The sequence below is a fragment of the Wyeomyia smithii genome, chromosome 2 (genome assembly GCF_029784165.1).
Source record: "Wyeomyia smithii strain HCP4-BCI-WySm-NY-G18 chromosome 2, ASM2978416v1, whole genome shotgun sequence".
Lineage (NCBI taxonomy): Eukaryota > Metazoa > Arthropoda > Insecta > Diptera > Culicidae > Wyeomyia > Wyeomyia smithii.
Genome location: NC_073695.1, coordinates 11,269,845 through 11,292,806, shown reverse-complemented (window position 1 = coordinate 11,292,806; position 22,962 = coordinate 11,269,845). Strand labels below are relative to the sequence as shown.

Genomic DNA, 22,962 nt, shown 5'->3' with positions numbered 1-22,962 from the left:
ATATACATATTTCTAGTGAATCACACAATGAAATGGTATAAGATTCGCGAATGAATTACAAAAATACTAATTGTTCACTTTAAAAACGCCTTATTTTAGATCGGCGATGTGCGCTTGTTAAGCTTTCACACTAAGCTCGCTTGAGTGATAAATATGTACATAGTGTGGTCTCACTCTTGTGAAGGGATTGGCAGAGGCTGAGGAGGTCAGCATTGCTACTATCAGTCCATAGCGATTCTTTGCAGCGCACGGGACGGATTTGTTTTTGCGTGCACCTTCAGTCGGCTCGAGTGCGTCGCTGTAGGAAGTTATAAGCGCCGAATGATTTGCGTAATCGAAGGACCGGTTGTACGTTGGAAGTAATTGAAATTAACTCGAAAATTGCAAGTGTTGAAGCGTGACAAAAAACATTGTGAACCTCGCACGTAAAGTTATAACCATGCCGTCTGAAGTAGTGAATAAAGATTTGCAGCATGAACGCAGTAAATGTACTTTCAACCTGGAGGAGTTCACCGTCTGGTGGGTAGGAGGCAAGCAGAAGCTAGCGGACAAACGGTTGATCGGTGAGTGATTTTAGCTTAATGAAGTGAAAGAAATCAAAGGTAAGGGAATAGTAAATAGTTTAACGGGTTCATTTTGTTTGTATTATTAAACTTTTTACATTGTTATTATTTGTATACAAAATTTATTTGTTATGTAAAATTTTCGCAAAACAAATTTACTATAGTGAAGGAAAAGATTTGTTATCTTATTGAAAAACCTAAATTAATCCACCTAGCGGTCAGACTCAGCCTTTCTCATTCAAACTTATTATTTGTAAAATAGATTTACATGAACGCTTAGATCCAATAAAGGTATTTATATTCACTCATTGGGTTCTAAAGTATTGATGTTGTAATTGAAGTATAAAACATGAAATTTGACGTAATGTTAGTGCTTAAGAAATAGAGAAATTAAAGAAATTGCTCTTAATTTCGAACAATTTAATCACGAGCGATACCGGGAACGCTGAGCCCATATATATTGATCAAAGCAGGTATAGTGATGAATAGTCTTTGAATTTTTCTTTCCCAAAACTTTTCAACAGCATATCAAATTCTTATGAAGTATGTTATTTGAAGGTTTGTGATTTTTTTTTGTAAGATTTGGACCACTGCGACCATTATTTTGATCTTTTGTGGTATAAGTTTGAGATATGACTCGTTTGTATGACACTAGTTAAGTTCAAATGAGTCGTGTAATACTTGAGATAATAGACTTTCGTTGTTTTAACAATTTAATACATAACGGTTGCTTAAGTTTGATTACAATCAAATGAAAAGGGAACGTATAGGGCAGCCAAACTTTGAAACCACGTGTTCAATCATAATTCATCAGTTAACCCTTCACTAGCCCGTTCATCTGATATCAATATTATTCTAAGATAATGAAGTTTCGTGATTTTCACATTTCGATACATTACAGACGAAATTACGGTCCGATTACAGCAAAATTCAATAGGGTGTTATGAGGCAACTAGACCTTTCATTTGACACTAATTTTGTGGAAATCGGATCAACCATCTCTGAGAAAAGTGAGTGAGTCCAAGTAGTCTTCGGAATATGTTTCTTTTCATAGCTGGATTTCACATTTTTAAACATAACAGGCAAATTAGTTATCCGTTTGCAAAAAAAATCGATAGGTTCTTATGGGATAATAAGACCTTCCATATGACACTGATTTTATGAAAATCGGTCCAGCCATCTCTGAGAAACATGAGTGAGATTAGATAGTCTCCAGAACACGTTTCTTTCCATAACTTCTGAACCACACGTTCAATCTTCAAAATATTCAAAAGTTAATGGTTTTTTAGGTAGCCCGTTCATTTGAAACCAATTTTGTTCAAATCGGTTGTGTAGTTTCTGAGATATTGATGTTTCATAATTTTTACATTTTGATACATAACTTCTAAACTATAAATCAGATTACAATAAAATTCAATAGAGTCTAATAGGGCAACTAAACCTTTTATTTTCACAATTAATTTCATTGAAATCACGACATTCGGCCCTTTTGATCAGTAGCGTAGCTAGGGCGGTGCGGTTGGTGCGGTCCGCACCAGGCCCGCCACTCAAGGGGGCCCCAAAATCTTGCGAACACCGAACCGGTCTAACTGCCCATCTGAACTTAACCTCATGTATTTGTACTCGCCACTCTGCTCTCGTGATCCACACGAACAAAGTATACGTGATACCGGTGTTCATTGTTACCATGATTCGTGATTCAACTGATGCCGAAGTTGAATGTTTTACGATCGCGGAAAACATTCGATGCAACGTGGAAACACGCAACGAAGGAGCGATTTTCTGCAATCCTGAAAACCAGACTTAGTAAAGCACGCACCGCACTAGAAGTGGAACCAAAATTGAACTCTTGCTTGCTAGGTATCACGCACTTGAGCTGGGTGCTTCGGTCGATGATTCGGCACGCGAAGAATGAAGAATACCACCAGTACCACAGAGCGGATATCTCTTCGTTGGTGCTTTTCTAAAGTTACATAGAGCGCATGGTGTAGCCCCAAATCATTTTGCTTACTTTTTTGCTTCGTGGGATCTCCGTCTTCTTGTACTTTGATTCTCTTTGCTATGTATAATACACATTACAGCTAGTGCAGAGGGTGAGCGCTGACGACGTATGCGGGTGAGTGGGCTATATGTTTGTGAGACTATATGTTTGTGTTGTTTTTAAAATTGAATGTCGTGAATTCAATGAAATGAAATTTAATGTAATAAAGCAGCAAAACAATGTTCTGTTTAATAGTTTCAAAAGAGCATGCCGTGAAAATTTTTTACCTGCAGCAGTTGCAATTACTTGGATTTGTTTGCTTCGTTTAAAAAAGCATGCGTTTCGGTAAATATTTTCTTGTGATATGAGGTTTAAATTGCTTTATATTTTTGAGCCTTCAGCCAGAAAATACAGTGAAATACAATCAAAACACTATTTTGATACTTTCCGTCGTTTCAGGAAGCATAATCATCAATCCTAATTAAAAAAACGAGTTTATATTTAAAAAATATTACAAAATTCCTAATCAAACTTGGTAAAGTACGCACAGCATCTCAAGCAGAGCTTGATTGTAGCTCTAGCTCTATAACCCACACGCACTCGGGCTAGGTGCTTTGGTCTCCAGCTTGGTGCGCAACAAACTAAGAAACGCATCACACAGCAAATATCTCTTCACGGATCAAAACAAAACGAAAAAAAAAAACGCTCAACGTGCCTACAGGTGACGAACACAAGATTATCGCACTACATTCGTAGCTTTTTTAGCTCTTGCGCCGAGCTGGTGCTTGCTACAAATGTCACATAAGACGAATGTCAGATAATACGCTCGTGGTGCTTGGTGTCTATAATTTGGCGATGTCACCGAGCGGCTCGGAGCGGTGCTCTTACCAAGTCTGGAAAACGCTGTCTATCTGTGTTGCTGTGTGGCTAACGAAAACATGAACCAGAGCGACAGAAATAATCTGCGTTCACGCGAGACTATATGCACTCGAAAACAGTTGGCTCTAAGTTAAAGTTGATCAAGTTTCTCTAAGTTAAAGTTGATCAAGAACTATTTGAGGTCAACGATGAGTAGCTTGAGATTAACAAACCTTGCCATTTTATCAATCGAACGTGAAATCACTGATTCCATTGATTTTGAATCTGTAATTTCTGATTTTGTCAACCAAACGGCTCGGAAGTGAGTATCTAAATACCTAATTATTGATTTTGCGGACAACGGAATAAATAAGTAAAAAATCTAAGTTTTTTGTTTGTCTCAATTCCTTTTATGGAAGAAAAAACTGCCCAGTTATTTCCATTGGGGGCCCACATTTTTGTTACCGCACCAGGCCCACCAAACCATAGCTACGCCACTGCTTTTGATACACGACATTCGGCCCTTTTGAGCACCTTTATACCTTTGGTTTTTGCAGTGATTGCTATACCTTTCTAGGAGAAAGGCAAAAAGTGAAATGATAGAAATGTATTTTTATTTCAACTTCAATCCTGAGCAAGGCCGCAAACATTGAAATAGTACAACATCAAATTTTAATGATGTTGAGGTCACATATTTTGGTCGTAGCTATAGTTTTAAACAGTCTGCGCGTTACGTTTCTTTCTATAACTTTCAAACCACATGTTTAAATATTATGTTTAAGGGTTTAAATGCCCATTAATTTGAATTCAACTATGTTCATAGCATCTGAGATATAAGAGCGATTTTCACATTCTGACGCAGCGCCAAAACTAAAAGTTTGATTACAATAAAATTTAATAGCAAACTTTGCGGCAAATAGACCCTTCATTTGACACCAAGATAGAAAGAATCGGTCAGACCATCTCTAAGAAAAGTGAGTGCGAAAAAAGGTGCACATACACACGTACACACCCACACACAAACATATTCACCTATACATGCATACATGCAGAAAATGCTCGATTCGTTAAACTGAGTCGAGTAGTATATGACATTTGGCCATTTGGATCACTTTTTTACCTTTTAATTAGCCAGTGATCGTTGAGAGAAAGTCGATATGTTTACTTACATTATGTGATTGCACATTTTTATAAACAACGGACAAAGTTACAATCCGATTACAATGAAATTCAATAGCAACCTATGGGTCAACTAGACCTTTCATTTGACACTAATTTTGTGAAAATCGGTTCAGCCATCTCTGAGAAAAATGAGTGAGTTTAAACAACCTCAGGATAACTTTTCTTTACATAACTTTTGAACCATACGTTCAATCATAACGAAATTCAAAAGTTAAGAGTTCTGGGGACAGCCCAATCATTGGAAACCAGTTTATTGAAATCGGTTGTGTGGTTTCTGAGATATTGATGTTTCGTGATTTTTACATTTTGATACATAACCTCTAAACTATAAATCCGATTACAATGAAATTCAATAGCAACCTATGGCGCAACTAGACCTTTCATTTGCAATTAATTTTATGAAAATCGGTTCAGCCATCTCTGAGAAAAGTGAGTGAGAAAAAAAAGTTGCACATACACACACACACACACACACACACATACACACATACATACATACATACAGAAAATGCTCAGTTCGTCGAAAGAAGTCGAGTGGTATATGACATTCGGCCATTGGGACCACTTTTATACCTTCGGTTTTTCCAGTGATTGCTATACCTTTCTAGGAGAAAGGCAAAACGTAGAAAATGTGCAATTCACTGGCAATCTTATCTCTCACAAATTTCAACTGGGTTATGACAGTCTGCCAAAACGATAAGCAATAATTTAAAAAAGTGACAAGTGTTATTAAATTTTATCTCTGAAACAACATCCAGAATGCAACTTTATTCTAAGAGGATGAACTAATGTCACGTAAACTTTTAACAATTTTAATTTTTTTTTTGATTTTTCCTTACTTATTTTTCGCTTTTTCTAGAAATTTTTTTCAAGAATCAGCCTGAGTTCCACGACAAAGTGCCGCTAGCTTACGCCTCGCACAAAGAGAAATATGAAGAAACCATCCGCAAAGCAACGGTCATATTCTCAAAAACTCGAAAGTTTCTCCAGGAGCAAGGAAAATACGATGCTAGAAATTATTTGTAAGTACCGTGAGGCGCCCTAATTCTGCGCGGCTCTTAATTCTGCGCACTTAGTATCAAAATGTTGATGCTGTTTAGTAAAAAAGGAAACATAAGCAGAAAGTTTACAGTTGATATATAGGAATTCACTTTCAAACATTATTTTTGAAAATCTGCTTTCAATTGATATTTTTTTAACATTTTAGGTTTCCTATCAATTTATTACCATAAACTTTCTTCCAGCGAAACATGGGACTTCCTGCTCGGAACCGGTCTCATTAAGGAGGGCAACCCTTTCCGGCTGCAGTACGACATGTTCATCCCGGCGTTGGTAGGTCATGCGAATCCCGAACAGCAAAGTAAATGGTTGGACAGAGCTCTGAAGTGGCAAATCCTGGGCACATATGCCCAAACCGAGCTGGGCCATGGAACGTTTCTTCGTGGGCTGGAAACTACTGCCACGTTCGATGAAAGGACGGATGAGTTTGTGCTACACAGTCCGACCCTTACTGCGTACAAGTGGTGGCCAGGAGCTCGTAAAGAATAGATAAAATTACTTATAAATCAGATTTGAAATTGAAATTTTTGTTTTCAGTTGGCCACACCGCAAACTACGCCGTTGTAATGGCTCAACTCTACTCCAAAGGAAAGTGTTACGGGGTTCAACCCTTCATGGTACAACTTCGGGATGAGGAGAGCCACATGCCATTGCCGGGTATTGACATCGGTGAAATCGGCGATAAAATTGGCTACAAAGGCGTTAATAATGGTTATTTGGGTTTCGATAACTATCGGATTCCACGGACAAACATGCTAATGAAGAATGCGCAGCTTTTGAGGGATGGAACGTATGTAAAACCGGCCTCGTCTGTGTTGGCCTACGGAACCATGGTATTCGTTCGAGTCATCATTGTAAAAGGCATGGCGTACGACCTATCGAAAGCAGCTACAATCGCTGTGAGGTATTCCTGCGTGCGTCGCCAGAGTTGCATCAATCCAAAGTGAGTGGAGGTTTGTGCCCAAACCAATGCTCTTGATTTAAACCTATTTTTTCAGCCAACCTGAAGTTCAAGTAATGGATCATTTAACACAGCAGAACAAGCTGCTACCTCAGGTCTCGAAAGCCATTGCTCTTAAGTTGGCCTCGGACTATCTGTGGCAACTGTATCAGGAGACAGCCTCTGAAATGGACTCTGGAAAGTTGCATCGTTTACCGGAACTGCATGCGATTTCATGCTGCTTGAAAGCCGTGTCGACAGCCGATGCCGCTCAGGGAATGGAGGTTTGCCGTCTAGCTTGCGGGGGACATGGCTATTTGTCGAGTGCCAATTTTATGACTTTCTACAGCGTGGCCACGGCGGCTTCCACTTATGAAGGCGAGAATACTGTCATGCTACTACAAACTGCTCGGTACTTCTCCGTTGAAAGTTTTTTGACCATGTATCAATAATCGATTTTTGAAACAGGTTCCTAGTAAAATCATGGAATCAAGCTCTTAAGGGCCAGAAGCTGCCATCGACCGTTCAGTACCTGAGCGAATACTGTGGCAAAACCTTCAGACGACTACCCTGGAGCGATTCCTTACCGGTAATTATTTCTGCTTTCCAGGCAATTGTAGCCAACAAACTTAAACTCGCCAACGAACATATCGAGCGACGAAAGAAGGCTGGATACACTCCGGAGGAGTCCACAAATATGACCGCGCTGGAACTGACCAAAGTGGCAGAGTTGCACGGTCGTGGATTCATTTTGCTATCGGCGTATGAATTGATAGAAAAGGCCTGCCAAACGGCGTCTGTCCAGTTCGCGGTGGTTCTCCGTCAACTGTGTGCTTTGGTAGTTTACGGTGAAGCGCTACAGTTTGCTGGTGATTTGTTACGCGTAAGTTAGTAAAATATGAGGTATTTTAGTCGTAATAATATTTTGTTGATGTTGGAATAGTTTACAACCGTGTCTGAGGGCGATATAGTGAAGCTACAGCACAAGTACGAAGCAATGTTGGCAGCGTTGCGTCCCAATGCTATCGGTGTTGTGGATGCCTTCGACTATCCTGATTATGCGCTGGGTTCTGCACTTGGTGCCTATGACGGTAATGTGTATGAACGACTCTTTGAAGAAGCTATGAAGAGTCCGTTGAATCAGGTATGAAACCTAGTAAACTTATAACCGATTGCGAAAATAACATTTTTTTTGGTTTTCGCAGGAACCAGTCAATAAAACATTCGAGATGTATTTAAAACCGCTCATGAGATCTATGCTATAAACTATGGTGCTTATACAAGCTGACTAAGGATATTTGGGGATCAATAAAAGGGTACTGGATGGGTAAAAAATACTTCATAAAGAAAAGTTCCAGCACAAACTTATTTGAAGACATTAACTGTCCGTGGCCCAAGTCGCCTTTAATTATGCTTCAACCTTATCATAACACGCAAAGCTTTTTTCGGTATCTTTGTTTTGCTACGCAAAGTGACTTAACGTGTTCTCTCTTTCGCTCGTGTTGGTCAGTACGTGAATTTGCTGTTCGTAATACAGAGGTTAAAATCGCGACTTTATCACTAGATTGTTATAGAAATTGGCCAGAACGTGTTGTTAAACCTCCAGTACGCTTTGTGGTGCCGTGATAAGTGGATGCAAAAAAACTTGAACGAAAAACTTTAGTTAAAGAAACCATTGACATTTACCAGGAAAGTTGTTCATTCGCAAAACCGGACCGGTTTTTGTTCACCTTACAGCGTAGTTCGATTTTGCACTAGAGAGATTGGTTTGTTTAGTTTCAGTGAACTCTCAGACTTTGTATGTGTAGTGGTGAAGGTGGTAGTAAATCATGCCGGCTGAAGGAGTAAATAAAGATTTGCAGCGTGAACGCGACAAATGCACATTCAATCTAGAGGAGTTCACTCTGTGGTGGGTGGGAGGAATCGAGAAATTGAACGAGAAGAGATTTATAGGTAAGTACTTGTGATGAATATTGAGAGCGAAGTCATCGATGATCAAGAAACATGATAAACCTGTGGTAAGACTCGGTGGGGTATGAACGTTATCATTCGGCTGAACGTAAACAATTTGCCGGTATAATTTAGCAGTAATGTAATCGCGCAATCACGTCGCGAATGTTACTCTTATCATAAAATATGATAACAGGTTATATTTAGTATTTTTAAATACAATTATCATACGTAATCCTATTAACTTGTGGACAATGTTTTGATTTGATTTATTGGTTTGAAATATGATCTTTGATCTTTTCTTACAGAGGAAAAGCATTCCAGCAGAACGTAAGAATGCCAGATCTAATTTACATCAAATTCGGCATACCTGGTCATATGCATATTGGAAAATGGGGAGAGAAAGCCAAGGTTGTTCGTGTAATCTGGGGAATTTTTTTAAGCAATCGATAAGCATACTTTCAAGTTCTCGACCATGTTTCGAGGCCGGATGTTGACATCTAGACACCTGGACTTGGAGTTGAACGCCTTGTTCGAGTCCAAGATGTCAATTTCTGGTTTCTGTTAAGCTCTATAAGAAAAAGTACAAAACCTCACCACAATGTTGGTATTTCCGAAAACAGGATGATTCGAAATCGGTGTCCGACATTTTGGAATTTCGTGCAAAAACGACAGAATATGGAAATATGGATATTTTTGGAATCGATATGTAGCTCAGGGATCAAATATTGATATTCGACGCTATTTTTTAATCGAAGATGACGACTTACTACCTATTCCTGGAATTTTGGATGTAATTGAAGAGAATGCTTGAATACTCTCCAATATTAGTGCCTTCGGCAATGATATGATGTCACGAAACTGAAAACTGATTGGCCAATTTCAAATATAGCCCTCAGACACGGTTGTAAACTCTTTCAACAACAACAAAATATTACGACTAAAATACCTTTTTTAAAAATCTAATATTTTACGCATTGAAGACGGCAATATTTCTTATTATCTGTCAAAATTTGGTTATGGTAAATGAAAAACAAAAAAGTTATGAACGTTCGTATATTTTATCATTTTCACTCAGAACTTATTTTTGAGGATTTTTTTCTGTTGTTATAAATTATCGCTAAGAGCATGATACAAATCCAATGCGATGTTTTTGTGGTATAATTAACTATCTAATCGATTATACCTGTTATGCTATCATACCTACGTATATTATTTACCAGCCAAATGGCTGCTGTAACTACACGCAAAAGTTTAACTTATTACTTGGACCCACACCTCAATAAGATCAGGGGCGACTCGTGGCTTTTGAATCTGCCTGTTCAACTACAAATATTGAAAAAAAAATTGAGGAAGTAATCACAATCATGTCCGCAATGACGCAAGTCATTCTAGTCATTACTATTTGAAAGTTTAACTAAAAACCAATAAAATATTGATATAAATTTGCGTCTGAAATATATTTTTTGCCTGGCGTCCCCGTGTGCAATGCACAGGTTGCACCTATGGACGAGTCGCCCCTGAATAAGATATATTTTATGTCTGATGGTGCTGCGTCACAGTACAAAAAACAGAAAAAAATTTGCAAGCCTGTGTAAATTTAATTCAAATTATGGGATTGAAGCCGAATGGCATTTTTTCCCGACATCGCATGGTAAAGGTCCTAGCGACGCTATTGGAGGTACAATAATATGTATGGCTAGTAGAGCAAGTTTGGAAGAACAACGTGAGTAACCAATAAAGAATTCCAAGGAGCTTTTCAATACCCGAAAAGAACAAGAGTTAACCAAATTAGATTTTAGTTTCGTTTCATTCATTTTATCGATGACTATGAAGCTATGGCTTCACAGCTCAATGAACTCTATAGTAGTGCAAAAGCAATTAAAGGGAATCAAAAATTTCATTCATTCATTCCTGTATCAGAAAGTAAAATTAAAGTAAAATTGAATTCAAACTGTGATGATGCTCAAATATTAGATATTTTAAAAAATTGATGTAAATTTAGAGATATGGAAATATATATATCGCATAGTTCTTAGAGTGGTGTATATGTCTTATCTTATTTTTCAGTTTGTGGAAAAAATAATTGTAATATAGAACAGGGGTTCTCAACTTTTTTCGTTCGCGTACCCTTTAGCGATATTTTTCATATCGATTGTGCCCCCTGGCTTGGAATGATTTCGCAGAGTGGAAGAGAGTAGCGGTAGATCATGTTGTGATAGTCTTGTTTAAGTTTCAAATTGAACTATGGTTTGTTTGATTGCTACAGTAATGTTTTGAGAGCAATATTGAAAACCAAATGTTGTATTTTAGAGAAAAATTGCTTTGTCCGCCATTACTGATTTTTCTTTCGCGTACCCCCTGAAGGCTTTCGAGTACCCCAGGTTGAGAACCGCTGATATAGAACAAAGAAAACCATGAATTTTCATTGCACTTCTTATTTGGCCAGAGAACTCAATCTTGCGCGTCTTATTTTTAAAACCGTCTGTTAGTCTGCATAGAAACCGTATCAAGCTCTTAGCGATAATTTATAACAATTACAGAAAAAACAAAAAAAAAATTTGAGTGAAAGTGACAAAATATTCAAGCGTCCATAACATTTTTGTTTTTCATTTTACCATCACCAAATTTAAAAGCCAAAGATAGTAATAAATATTGTCGTCTTCAATGTGTAAATAGATTTTAAAAAACCTAAATTAATCCACCTAGCGGTCAGACCCAGCCTTTCTCATTCAAACTTATTATTTGTAAAAATAGATTTACTCGAACGCTTCAATCCAATAAATGTGTATTCACTTTTTGGGTTCTAAAATAATGATGTTGTAACAGAAGTATAAAATATGAAATTCGACGTAATGTAAATGCTGAATAAATAGCGAAATAAAAGAAATGACTCTTAATTTCGAACAATTCAATCACGAGCGTTATCGGGAATATTCAAATGGTACGATACCACATTTGAATTATATTGTGGTCACATATATTGATCAAAGCAAGTATAGTTTTAAATAGCCTTTGAATTTCTTTTCTTTCCATAACTTTTGAACCAATTGTTATGAAGTTTGTTACTTGTAAGTTTGAGAGATGACTCGTTCGTATGACACTAGTAATGTTCAAATAAGTCGTGTAATCTTTGAGATAATAGAATTTCGTTGTTTTATCAACAATTTAATACATAACGGTTGCTTAGTTCGATTATAATCAAATGGAATGGGAACGTATAGGGCGTGTTAAATCATAATTCATCATTCAACCCTAAACTAGCCTGTTCATCTGATAATACTATTGATCAAATCGGTTGTGTACTTTCTGAGATAATGAAGTTTTGTGATTTTCGCAATTCGGTACATTACAGACGAAGTTACAGTTCGATTACAGCAAAACCTGGACCTTTCATATGACACTGATTTTGTGAAAATCGGTCCAGCCATCTCTGAGAAACATTAGTGAAATTAAACAGTCTTCAGAAGACGTTTCTTTTCATAACTTTTGAACCACATTTTCAATCTATATAAAATTCAAAAGTTAAGGGTTTTTAAAATAGCTCGTTGATTTGATACCAATTTTATTGAAATCGATTGTGTGGTTTCTGAGATATTGATGTTTCGTGATTTTTACATTTTTGAACGTAACCTCTAAAATAAAAATCCAATTACAATGAAATTTAATGGGGTCTTATGGGGCAACTAGAACTTTCATTTGCATATAATTTCATTAAAATCGGTCCAGCCATCTCTGAGAAAATCGAGTGAGATTGGGAGAGCATTACATACACACACATACACACACATACAGAAAATGCTCAGCTCGTCAAACTAAGTCGATTGATATATGAGATTCGACCCTTTGGAGCACTTTTATACCTTTGGTTTTTCAAGTGATTGCTATACCTTTCTAGGAGAAAGGCAAAAAGGTACTTTTTGAAATATTTTAGATTTTGTGACAATTTGGGATATGTGGCTCGAAAAAAAATATTTTTTACAGTGTATATATTTTTTCAGAATCGCAATTCTGTTACCTACAACTTTGCTGAAGACACCATTTCAATCAAATGCTAGTCGTGTTTCTGATACAAAATATTTCATTCATCAGTCACATTGTTGGATGGGCCCCTTTTTAAAACAGCAGTCGTGTGTCTACATGAAGAACTGATAGTATAGAATGCCCTCTTTATCAACTGGAAACAACTGTGCAAAGTTTCAGCGAAATCGGAAATGGTCAATCAGAATCGATTTGCGATGTAGCGTGGACTTGCTCTGTTGTACTTAAAATTTTTTGTACCTGTGCTTTTTTTCATCGATATTTTTCGTGAAACTTTGACCGCTTTGAGGCACGTGGGATTTTTTTCGAGAAGACGAAACATTTGAGCCCTACCGCTGAACGATATCCGAAAAATCGATTTTGATTGGCACTCTAGTGTATAGTTAATGAGTAAAAAGAGTTTAAGTACCTATTCTCTCCGCCGGGATAGTGTTAACTCATCTCCAAGTTATCCCAAGCAACCAGAAGTTCGAATTTCACTTAACAAACGAACTTAGAAGTTCACATAAGGTTCAGATTTAGTTCCGCGGAACTTTCTAGCTGAACAACAGGACACATTACTTACAAACCGAACTTCATTCTAAATAAAGTTCCGTCAGTACTAGAAAGCAACTTGAAAGTTCATAAGAAGCTGCTTGCTCCTCTTTTTTGGAACCTGAAAGTTCACATAAAGTTCACACGTGGACTTCAAAACCCCTTGAAATTGAAGTTCGGTTAGCATTTTATCCGTACTTTTAATCATCACGAAAGTTCATGAGAAGCTGCATGCTCCTCTTCTTTGGAACCTTCAACTTCACATATAGTTTACACGCAAACTTTATAACCACTAGAATTGAAGTTCGGTTAGCATTTTATCCGTACTTTTTATCAGGACGAAAGTTCAGTAGAAGTCTATGTCGTACTTCATTCCCACTTTAAAGTTCATCTTAAGTTCTGACTGACGCTTTGCTTGCATTTGGCGAGAGTGAAGTTTTCAGATGTAAAGTTTAAATTCGTGCTTCAGGATTAATAACAAAAACGAGTTTTTCAAAAACTATAATGAAAAGTGATTTATTTATTTTATTTTATCATCATCGGATAAAACTTTTATCGAGATGGGAAAAGGAAAACAAAGCTATTACTCCAATAGGTAATATCAGCGTGCATAAAGGCTTTCGCTATATAAACATTGTTATTTGTTACCTCAGTAAATCAATCATGCACTCTGGTATCCAAGAATGGGCAGCTCAAAAAGGAAATTGAACCGAAAGTAAGCTGTGAATTCCCGTTAGAAGAAGATATACACTTGTTAGGACGTGATGTTCTCATCCCTGAGCATTCATCTAAATTTTAAGTTCTCTTTACGCTCGGTTACAGCATGATGTGGCCGGTTTGGGGAGGTCCAAATCCATTTTCCATGCACGAGAGCGAGAGCAAAGTGAGAGTTCTTTATGTTCCAAGGCGTTGGTCGTTTTGACTACGGCTAACGGCATATCTGATGACCGAAAAAAAAATTAATCGATTTTGAAAATTTAGCATATTTTGTATATATTGCTTACCAGAATAATTTTTAATAAACGCTTGAACCGAAAATATTGCCTACACAACTTATTTCATTTATATCACCAACAAACTGCATCAAAATCAAAACAAACTAGTGAACTGTCAGACGTAAGTTCACATTTCGTTCCGCGTGTACTTTTTCTGAACTCGAAAGTTCGGAAAAAGTTCCTCGGCAGCCTATTCTTAACCTCAGATTTCACATAAAATTACGCGTGTACTTTATCTGAACCCCCAAGCTGAAAGAGAGAAGCGGTATGTTCCTAGCTATGAGTATGTAGGTTACAAAGAGAAATCAGCACATCGAGTAAAATCGACGCTGACCTCATATAACGGGAACAGAGCAGTTTCGAAACAGCACACAACCCTCCAAAAAGTTGAAGGTCAGCTCCGGCTATCGTAGGTTCTATCACACACACTAACACCCACTCCGCTTCGAATGTCTTTGTTTCAACAATCACTCTTAACACTTTCTTCTATTTTGCGCAATAAGGCGGCGTCATCGCTATATCTCTTCGTTTCAACAATTACTTGCAAGACTTTCTTCTATTTTCCGCAATATGGCGACATATCACGCCATCGCCAGAACATTGTCGGCTCGATGTCTTGCTTTTTCTATCACGTATGCCATCTTAACAAAACATTTCCAAAACCGCAGTTTTTATAATTTCAATTAGGTAAAAAAAATGTGAGCACTTTTAGCAAGACAGTCTCACACATTGATTTATTACTCTATATTTTTTCTTACTATGCCGTGGATTTCTGAGAAACGCCTTAGTTTTCACAAAGTTTACCTTGAATTCACACAGTTTTCAAACGTTTTCGAAATATCACTTTTCACTGTGAATCGCTTTTTTCTTCTACGAAATCAGGTGGCCCGGGGCATTTGCCCGCTTTGCCCCCCTTAAATCCGGGCCTGTATTTCATAGCCTTTTCACCTTGTGTAGTACAGTGAAAGTTATAATTATAAATTTTTGACAATTTTGACATGGCTTGTGTTAAAACAATACAGACTTTTCTGCAAATCATTCCTGCATAAAACAAAATATTTAGGAGTTTTTTTTTATCTTTGTCTTCTTGAGTACGCTGAATAAGATTATATTTTCTCCAATTTGAAACTGTAAACGTATACTCTTCACCATATTTCTGTATTGCAGTTTGAACTACTCCGATACTCACACCTTTTTTTTCTCTGGTCGGGTGAAAAACCAGACATTTTCATACTTCCACGCAAAATATTATAAATATATCTGTTTCATTTGAGTGTAAACAACAGGACGCAGCCTAAGTTCAACTGAATACTGCACATTTGAAATGGCGGTTAATCGTTAGTGTATTTATAATTATCGGAACAGTCTCTAATACTTTTAAAATAGAGATCTGAAAAAATCAATGTTCTTTATATTTCAACAGAAAACTATTACAAGAGCCAACCCGAATTCCACGATAAGATTCCACTGCACTACGTGTCCCACCAGGAAACGTACGAAGAAACGGTCCGAAAGGCGGTGGTCATCTACACCAAGGTCAAAAAGCTACTCCAAGAGCAAGGAAAATATGATCCCAAAAATTATGTGTAAGTTTGTTCATGTTTTGAGAAAGTTTTCATGCAATAAACGAACTCCATTTAGACCCCTGCTCGACGCACTGCTCGGAGCTGGAGTTATCAAAGAAGGTAGCCCACTGAGGTTGCACTTTGTCATGTTCATACCGGCGATTATTGGTCAAGGTACTGTGGAACAGCAAGAGAAGTGGTTAGGGCGAGCTCTCAACTGCGAAATAATCGGAACGTACGCTCAGACGGAACTTGGCCATGGCACATTTCTACGTGGCTTGGAAACCACCGCAACATTCGATGAACGCACGGACGAAATTGTACTCAACAGCCCGACGCTGACGGCATACAAATGGTGGCCGGGTGCTTGTAATGGCCGCGCAGTAAAAATTATCAATCATGGAATCACTAAATTGATTTTCTATTGCAGTGGCTCAAACCGTCAATTACTGCATCGTGATGGCACAGTTGTACTCCAAGGGGAAACGACACGGAGTACACGCATTTTTGGTTCAGGTCCGCGATGAGGAAACTCACATGCCTCTTGCGGGGATAGAGATTGGTGACATTGGTCATAAAATGGGCTTCAAAGGAGTTAACAATGGGTTTCTGGGGTTCAAAAACTACCGGATTCCTCGCAGCAATATGCTCATGAAGAACGCTAAATTACTACCGGATGGAACATACGTGAAGCCGGTGACTCCCGTTTTGACTTACGGCACGATGGTTTTCGTGCGGGTGATCATCGTTAGTCAAATGGCCCAGAATTTGGCCAGAGCTGCCACCATAGCCGTGCGATATTCCTGCGTGCGTCGGCAGAGTGTAATCAATCCAGAGTACGTAAGGAAAGTTCTAAGTTTGTTATTTTAAGCAATAACATTATTTTTTTGTTTCAGGCAACCAGAGGTTCAAGTAATGGACCATTTAACGCAGCAAGATAAACTACTACCCCAAATTGCCAAGGCAGTTGCATTGAAGCTGACCGCCGAAAATCTGTGGCGGATGTACCAAGAGACGACTTCCGATTTAAACACTGGCAAGCTGGACCGCCTACCGGAGCTGCATGCCATCGCGTGTTGTTTGAAATTCGTTTCGACATCCGATGCCGCTCAGGGAATCGAGGTGTGCCGTCTGTCTTGTGGGGGTCATGGATATTTGTCCTCTGCTAATTTTATGACCTTCTACACAGTCGCTACGGCCGCTTCAACATATGAAGGCGAAAATACTGTGCTGTTGCTGCAAACTGCTAGGTAAAAAAATGCTGAACTTGGTGATGAAACGTGTTCGTGTTGCTATTTAAATTTTGTTTTAGGTACTTGATCAAGATGTGGAATGAAGCCCTTAAAGGTCGTAAACTTACGCCGACGGTTCAGTATCTTGCAGCGTATGTCGGTAAACCGAACAAGCGAATTGCTTGGAGTGATTCCATCCCGGTCATCATTACTGTATTCCAAGGGATTGCTGCCAACAGACTGGGTCAGGCAAATGCACATATCGAGCAACGAAGACGAGAGGGTTGCACTCCAGAGGAAGCTACCAACCAGACTGGATTGGAGCTGGTGCGTGTAGCGGAACTTCATGGACGCGCGTTTGTTCTGCAGTCCGTTTACGAAATGGTTGAGAACTACTGCCAGACTGCTTCTCCTCAGCTAGCGGCCGTGTTGCGTGATTTGTGTAAACTGGTGTTCTATGACGAGGCCCTCAAAGTTGCCGGAGATTTGATGAGAGTGAGTTTACGTTCTACAGCATAATCTTTTAATTTTAATTTTGCTATTTGATTCGGTAGTTTACTACAATATCTGAGAGCGATTTCGTAAGACTGCAGCAGCTATATGAAGACTGCCTGGCTACCATCCGACCGAACGCCGTCGGAATTGTGGATGGATTCGACTATCCGGATTACGTGCTTGGTTCTGCTCTTGGAGCGTACGACGGTAATGTCTATGAACGGTTACTCGAGGATGCTAAGAAAAGTCCACTTAATCAGGTGAGTGATGGTAAAATAAATTTTAATTTGGATTCCACAGTTTTGTTTTCTGATATTTCAAGGAACCGGTGAATAAAACGTTTGAACTGTACCTTAAACCATTCATGCAGGGTAAACTGTAAATCGAGGGCCTTTGGGTGGAAGAAAAAAACTTTACGGATGATAGTTTTGAGTCGAACTTGATATATTTACTATTAAACATGGGAATTCAGCAGATAACATTATGATCATAGGTTTTACCACAATGAAACAATACTACATTAAAGTTATAAATAAAAACCTTTATGAGATTATCAATTGCCGTTGTAAAATAAATTGGCCGTAGGTTTTCCTTGCTCCAGAAGTGCCATTCCTGTTATTGCTTTGTTTTGTTTTAGAAACTAATCTCTACAGAATACGACTAGCGCGTTTGGCACACGTAACGGAGTAAACAAACGAATTCCCAAACTATATAAACCAAAAAGTGGTCGTGGCTTATCATTTAAAATAATCATTTTTTTTTGTTTTACAGACATAATACAAAAACACTAACGCTAGAAAAATGAAACTTTTTCGTTGAATAACAACACGTTCACAAACTTATGCTGCTCCTTCTGCACTCTTCGAATAATAAGGGTGAAATATATATGTGTGTCGTCATGTTTGTAATACAGTAAATGATAACTTAATCAGATTATTTGCGTGGTATATACCAAAAAAAGGAGAGGGCTGTTGAACGTCTACGAGAGGACATTGCGTTGCTGTTGGGGCTCCATTTAACCGGTCATCATTTCCATGAATTCTGTAACGAAATGAAAGTAGTGATAGGTTGATTGACAGGAGTAAAAATTTAAACAAAATGTAAAAAAAGTAAAAGAGAAAGGTCTCTGGCGATGCTGTTAAGTAATCAAGTGGAAATTGATAAAAGAAACCTGAATTTGGTAGTATAGCAACTGCCTCTCTGATAATTTATGAACAAATGTATGTTTGTAACGCTGTTAGTTGCACTCTGTTGATTAAGAGAACAAAACTTTTTAGCTCTTTCAAAACAAAGTAAATTTAAAGAAAATGTAAAAATATTCAAATAACCATCTACCGAACAAAATATTCACGAGCGATAAGGAGTTTGTGGCTAAAACTTTGCTAAAATTAAATTAAAACTGAAATTAAACTAAAACTGTATTCTAACAATAGCTTTGATCTAACTAGAACAAATGGTTTGTTCTCAAGCTTAAAGACCCAAATCAAGCGTCGAAACATTGGGATAAATTGAAACCTTTTCGTCCTTAGACAGTTTCATGACTGGTAAACTGTAATCACTGCATTTTAGGCTCTCCACAGTCGACTTCTGGGCAAACACAAACCCGAAACTGTACTGAAATTAACTGAAACATAGCTTAAATTGACAACCGCACTCTAACTAAACTAAAACTTAACTGCAACTTAACTGAAACTGAATTAAAACCAAACTGAACCTGAACTGATACTGAATTATAAATTAACTAAAATTGAATTTAATCTGAGCTTGAACTGGATGGATTCTGGATCTAAACCAGACGTCGAAACGTCGGGACAAATTAAAACCTTGTCGTTGTAAAACATTTTCATGACTGCTAAGCCGTATTCACTGCATTACTGGCCCTCTACAGTCTGCCTCTGAACGAATACTAAACCGAAACTATATTGAACTTAACTTGAACTGATATGAAACCGCACTGTTTAAATTAAGTAAAAACTGAACTACAACTTAACTGAAACTGAAATAAAACTAAACTGATATTGAACAAAAACTGAGTTGAAAATGAAATAAAACTAAATTTAATATAAGCTTAAAAAGAACGAAATTTGGATTTGAACTTGAAACTGAATTGAAACCTGACTAAATCTGAAACGAAACTAAAATAGTGTTAAACTAAAATTGAACCAAAATAAAATTGAAACTAAACTCAAATGAAACTGAATTGAAAACTAACTGAAACTGAATTGAATCTAAACTACCATTGAACTGAAGCTGAACTAAAACTGAAATAAAACCTAATTAAAACTAGAAAGAATCTAAACTTTACTGAAACTGAACTAAAACCACACTGGAATCAAACTGAAACTCAACTAAAATTTACTAAAACTGAATTGAAACTAATCTTAGATTGAACTGAACTTGAATAGAAAATTAATCAAAACTGAAGCTGAGCTTAAACTGAACAGAAACTGAACTGAAACTAAACCGAAACTGAATTGAAACCTCACTGAGACTGAACTGAAATTTAATTGCAGCTCAATTGAAACTGAAATGATGCTGAACTGAAACTGAAATAATACTGAACTGAAACTGAAGTGAAACTGACTCAAATTGATCAGAACTGAAATTGAACTGAAGCTTAAAGAAACTGAACTGAACTATAATCAAACTGAAATCGAAATTAAACTGAACTGAAATTTAATTGAAACTAAACCGGAACTGAATTGAAGCTTAACTGAAAGCAAACAAAACCTGAGCTAAAACTGAAATAAACCTGAACTGAAATTATTCTGAAACCGAATTGTAACCTAAACTGAAATTTGAAACGATGCTGAACTAAAACTGAAATGATGCTGAACTAAAACTGAACTGAAACTGAACTTAAAATGAACTGAAATAGAACTTAAACTGAACTGAAACTGAACTAAAACTTAACTGAGACTAAATTCAAACTGAACTGAAATCAAACTAAATCTTAGCTGAAACTGACATTAACCCTAACAGAAAGTAATCTAAAACTGATTTGAAACCACACTAAAACTGAACTAAAATTCAATAGCAAGTAAACCAAAACTGAAATAAAACTAATCTGAAACTGAATTGAAACCTCACTTAAACTGAAGTGAAATTTAATTGCAACTGAACTGATACTAAACTAAAACTGAAATGGAATTGAGCTTAAACTGAACTAAAACTGATCTGAAACTAAACTTAAACTGAGCTGAAACTGAACTGGAACTAATTTGAAATTGAACTAAAACTGAACTGAAACTAATTTGAATCTAAACTGAAACCGAACTTGAACTAAACATAAACTGAACTATAACTGAACTGAATCTGAACTGAAACTGAACTGAAACTGAACTGAAGCTAAACTGAAACTAAACTGAAATTGAAAACTGGACTAAAACTGACCTGAAACTGAACTGAATCCGCACTCAAACTGAACTGAAATTGAACTGAAACTGAACTGAAACTAAACTGAAACTGAAATTAAACTGAACTGTAACTGAACTAAAACTGAACTGAGACTGCACTAAAACTGAACTGAAAATTGAACTGAAACTGATCTGTAACTGAACTGAAACTAAACTGAAACTGAACTAAAACTGAACTGAAACTGAACTAAAACTGAACTGAAACTGAACTGAAACTGAACTGAAAATAAACTGAAGTTGAACTGAAAACTGGACTTAAACTGACCTGAAACTGAATTGAACCTGAACTGAAACTGAACTGGAACTGAACGGAATCTGAACTGAAACTGAACTGAAACTAAACTGAAACTAAATCTAAAACTGAACTGAAACTGAACTGAAACTAAACTGAAAAAAACCTTAAACTGAACTGAAAACTGGACTAGAACGGACCTGAAACTAAACTGAAACTGAACAGAAACTTAACTAAAACTGAACTGAAACTGAACTGAAACTTAGTTGAAACTAAACTGAAACAGATCTGAAACTAATCTAAAACTAAACTGGAACTGAACTGAAAATGAACCGAAATTTAACCGAAATGGAACTGAAACTGAACTGAAACTGAACTGAAGCTGAACTGAAAACTAAACTGAAACTGATCTGAAACTGAACTTAAACTGAACTGAAACAGAACTAAAACTGAGTTGAAACTAAACTGAAACTGAACTGCAACTGATCTGAAACTAAACTGAAATGAAGCTAAACTAAAACTGAACTGAAACTGGCCTGAAACTGAACTGAAACTGAACTTAAACTGAACTGGAACTGAACTAAAAATGAACTAAAACTGAACTAAAAATGAACTAAAACTGAACTCAAAACTGAACTGAAACTGATCTGAAACTGAACTGAAACTAAACTGAAACTAAACTGAAATGAAGCTGAACTGAAAACTAAACTGAAACTGAACTCGAAGTAAATTGAAACTTAACTGTAACTGAACTGAAAACTGATCTGAAACTGAACTAAAACTGAACTGAAACAGAGCTAAAACTGAGTTAAAACTAAACTGAAACTGAATTGAAACTGAGCTGAAACTGAACTGAAACTGAACTGAAACTGAACTGAAACTGGACTAAAACTGAACTGAAACAGAACTGAAACAGAACTGAAACTGAACTGAAACTGAACTGAACTGAAACTGAACTGAAACTGAACTGAAGCTGAACTGAAATTGAACTGAAACTGAACCGAAAACTGGATTGAAACTGACCTGAAACTAAACTGAAACTGAACTGGAACTAATTTGAAATTAAACAGATACTGAACTAAAGCTGAACTAGAGCTAAATTGAAACTGAACTGAAACTAAACTGAAACTAAACTGAAACTGAACTGAAAGTGAAGTAAAACGGAACTGAAACTAAACTGAACTGAAAACTGAACTAAAACTGGAATAAGACTGACTGAAACTGAACTGAAACTGAACTGAAACTGAACTGTAACTGAACTGAAACTGAACTGAAACTGAACTGAAACTGAACTAAAACTGAACCAAACTGAACTGAAACTCAACTGACTCTGAACTTAAACTGAACCTAAACCAAATTGAAACCTCACTGAAATTGAACTGAAATTAAATTGCAACTAAACTGAAACTGAAATGATGCCAAACTGAAATTGAACTGAAACTGAAATGATACTGAACTGAAACTGAACTGAAACTAAACTTAAAACCGACTAAAATTTATCAGAACTGAAATTGAACTGAAACTTAATAGAAACTGAACTGAAACTGAACTCAAATTAAACTGAAACTGAACTGAAATTTGATTAAAACTAAACCGAAACTGAACTGAAACTAAACTTAACCACACAAAACCTTTACCTTAGCCTAAACTGAAATGAACCCGAACTGAAACTATTCAGAAACTGAATTGAAACCTCGCCGAAACTGAACTGAAATTTAATTGCAACTAAACTGAAAGTGAAATAATGCTGAACTGAAACTGAAATGATGCTGAACTAAAACTGGACTGAAATTGAACTTAAACTAAACTGAAACAGAACTTAAACTGAACTAAAACTCAACTGGATCTATATTTAAAACGGAACTGAACTGAATCCAAACTAAACCTAAGTTGAAACTGAAATTAACTCGAACATAAAC

The 22,962-nt window shown here is 36.9% G+C and overlaps 3 protein-coding genes across 3 annotated transcripts in view; 2 read left to right on the top strand and 1 right to left on the bottom strand.

Moving 5' to 3' along the window:
• Positions 1-236: 236 nt before the first annotated feature.
• On the top strand, positions 237-7,934 carry LOC129725288 (probable peroxisomal acyl-coenzyme A oxidase 1). The gene is made up of 8 exons (XM_055680905.1): positions 237-563; positions 5,444-5,606; positions 5,829-6,121; positions 6,181-6,586; positions 6,642-6,995; positions 7,052-7,466; positions 7,527-7,727; positions 7,789-7,934. The coding sequence occupies exons 1-8, from the start codon at positions 440-442 to the stop codon at positions 7,846-7,848; spliced, it is 2,016 nt and encodes a 671-aa protein (XP_055536880.1). The 5' UTR covers positions 237-439; the 3' UTR covers positions 7,849-7,934.
• A 91-nt stretch (positions 7,935-8,025) lies between these two features.
• Positions 8,026-18,186, top strand: LOC129725289 (probable peroxisomal acyl-coenzyme A oxidase 1). The gene is made up of 8 exons (XM_055680907.1): positions 8,026-8,536; positions 15,527-15,689; positions 15,745-16,037; positions 16,099-16,504; positions 16,565-16,918; positions 16,981-17,395; positions 17,455-17,655; positions 17,718-18,186. The coding sequence occupies exons 1-8, from the start codon at positions 8,413-8,415 to the stop codon at positions 17,775-17,777; spliced, it is 2,016 nt and encodes a 671-aa protein (XP_055536882.1). The 5' UTR covers positions 8,026-8,412; the 3' UTR covers positions 17,778-18,186.
• LOC129725291 (troponin C) overlaps positions 17,816-22,962 on the bottom strand; it is a 28,760-nt gene continuing 23,613 nt past the window's right edge. The window contains exon 5 of the mRNA XM_055680911.1: positions 17,816-18,436. Coding sequence (XP_055536886.1) covers positions 18,411-18,436 — 26 coding nt within the window. The 3' untranslated portion in view covers positions 17,816-18,410. The remainder of the gene's footprint in view (positions 18,437-22,962) is intronic.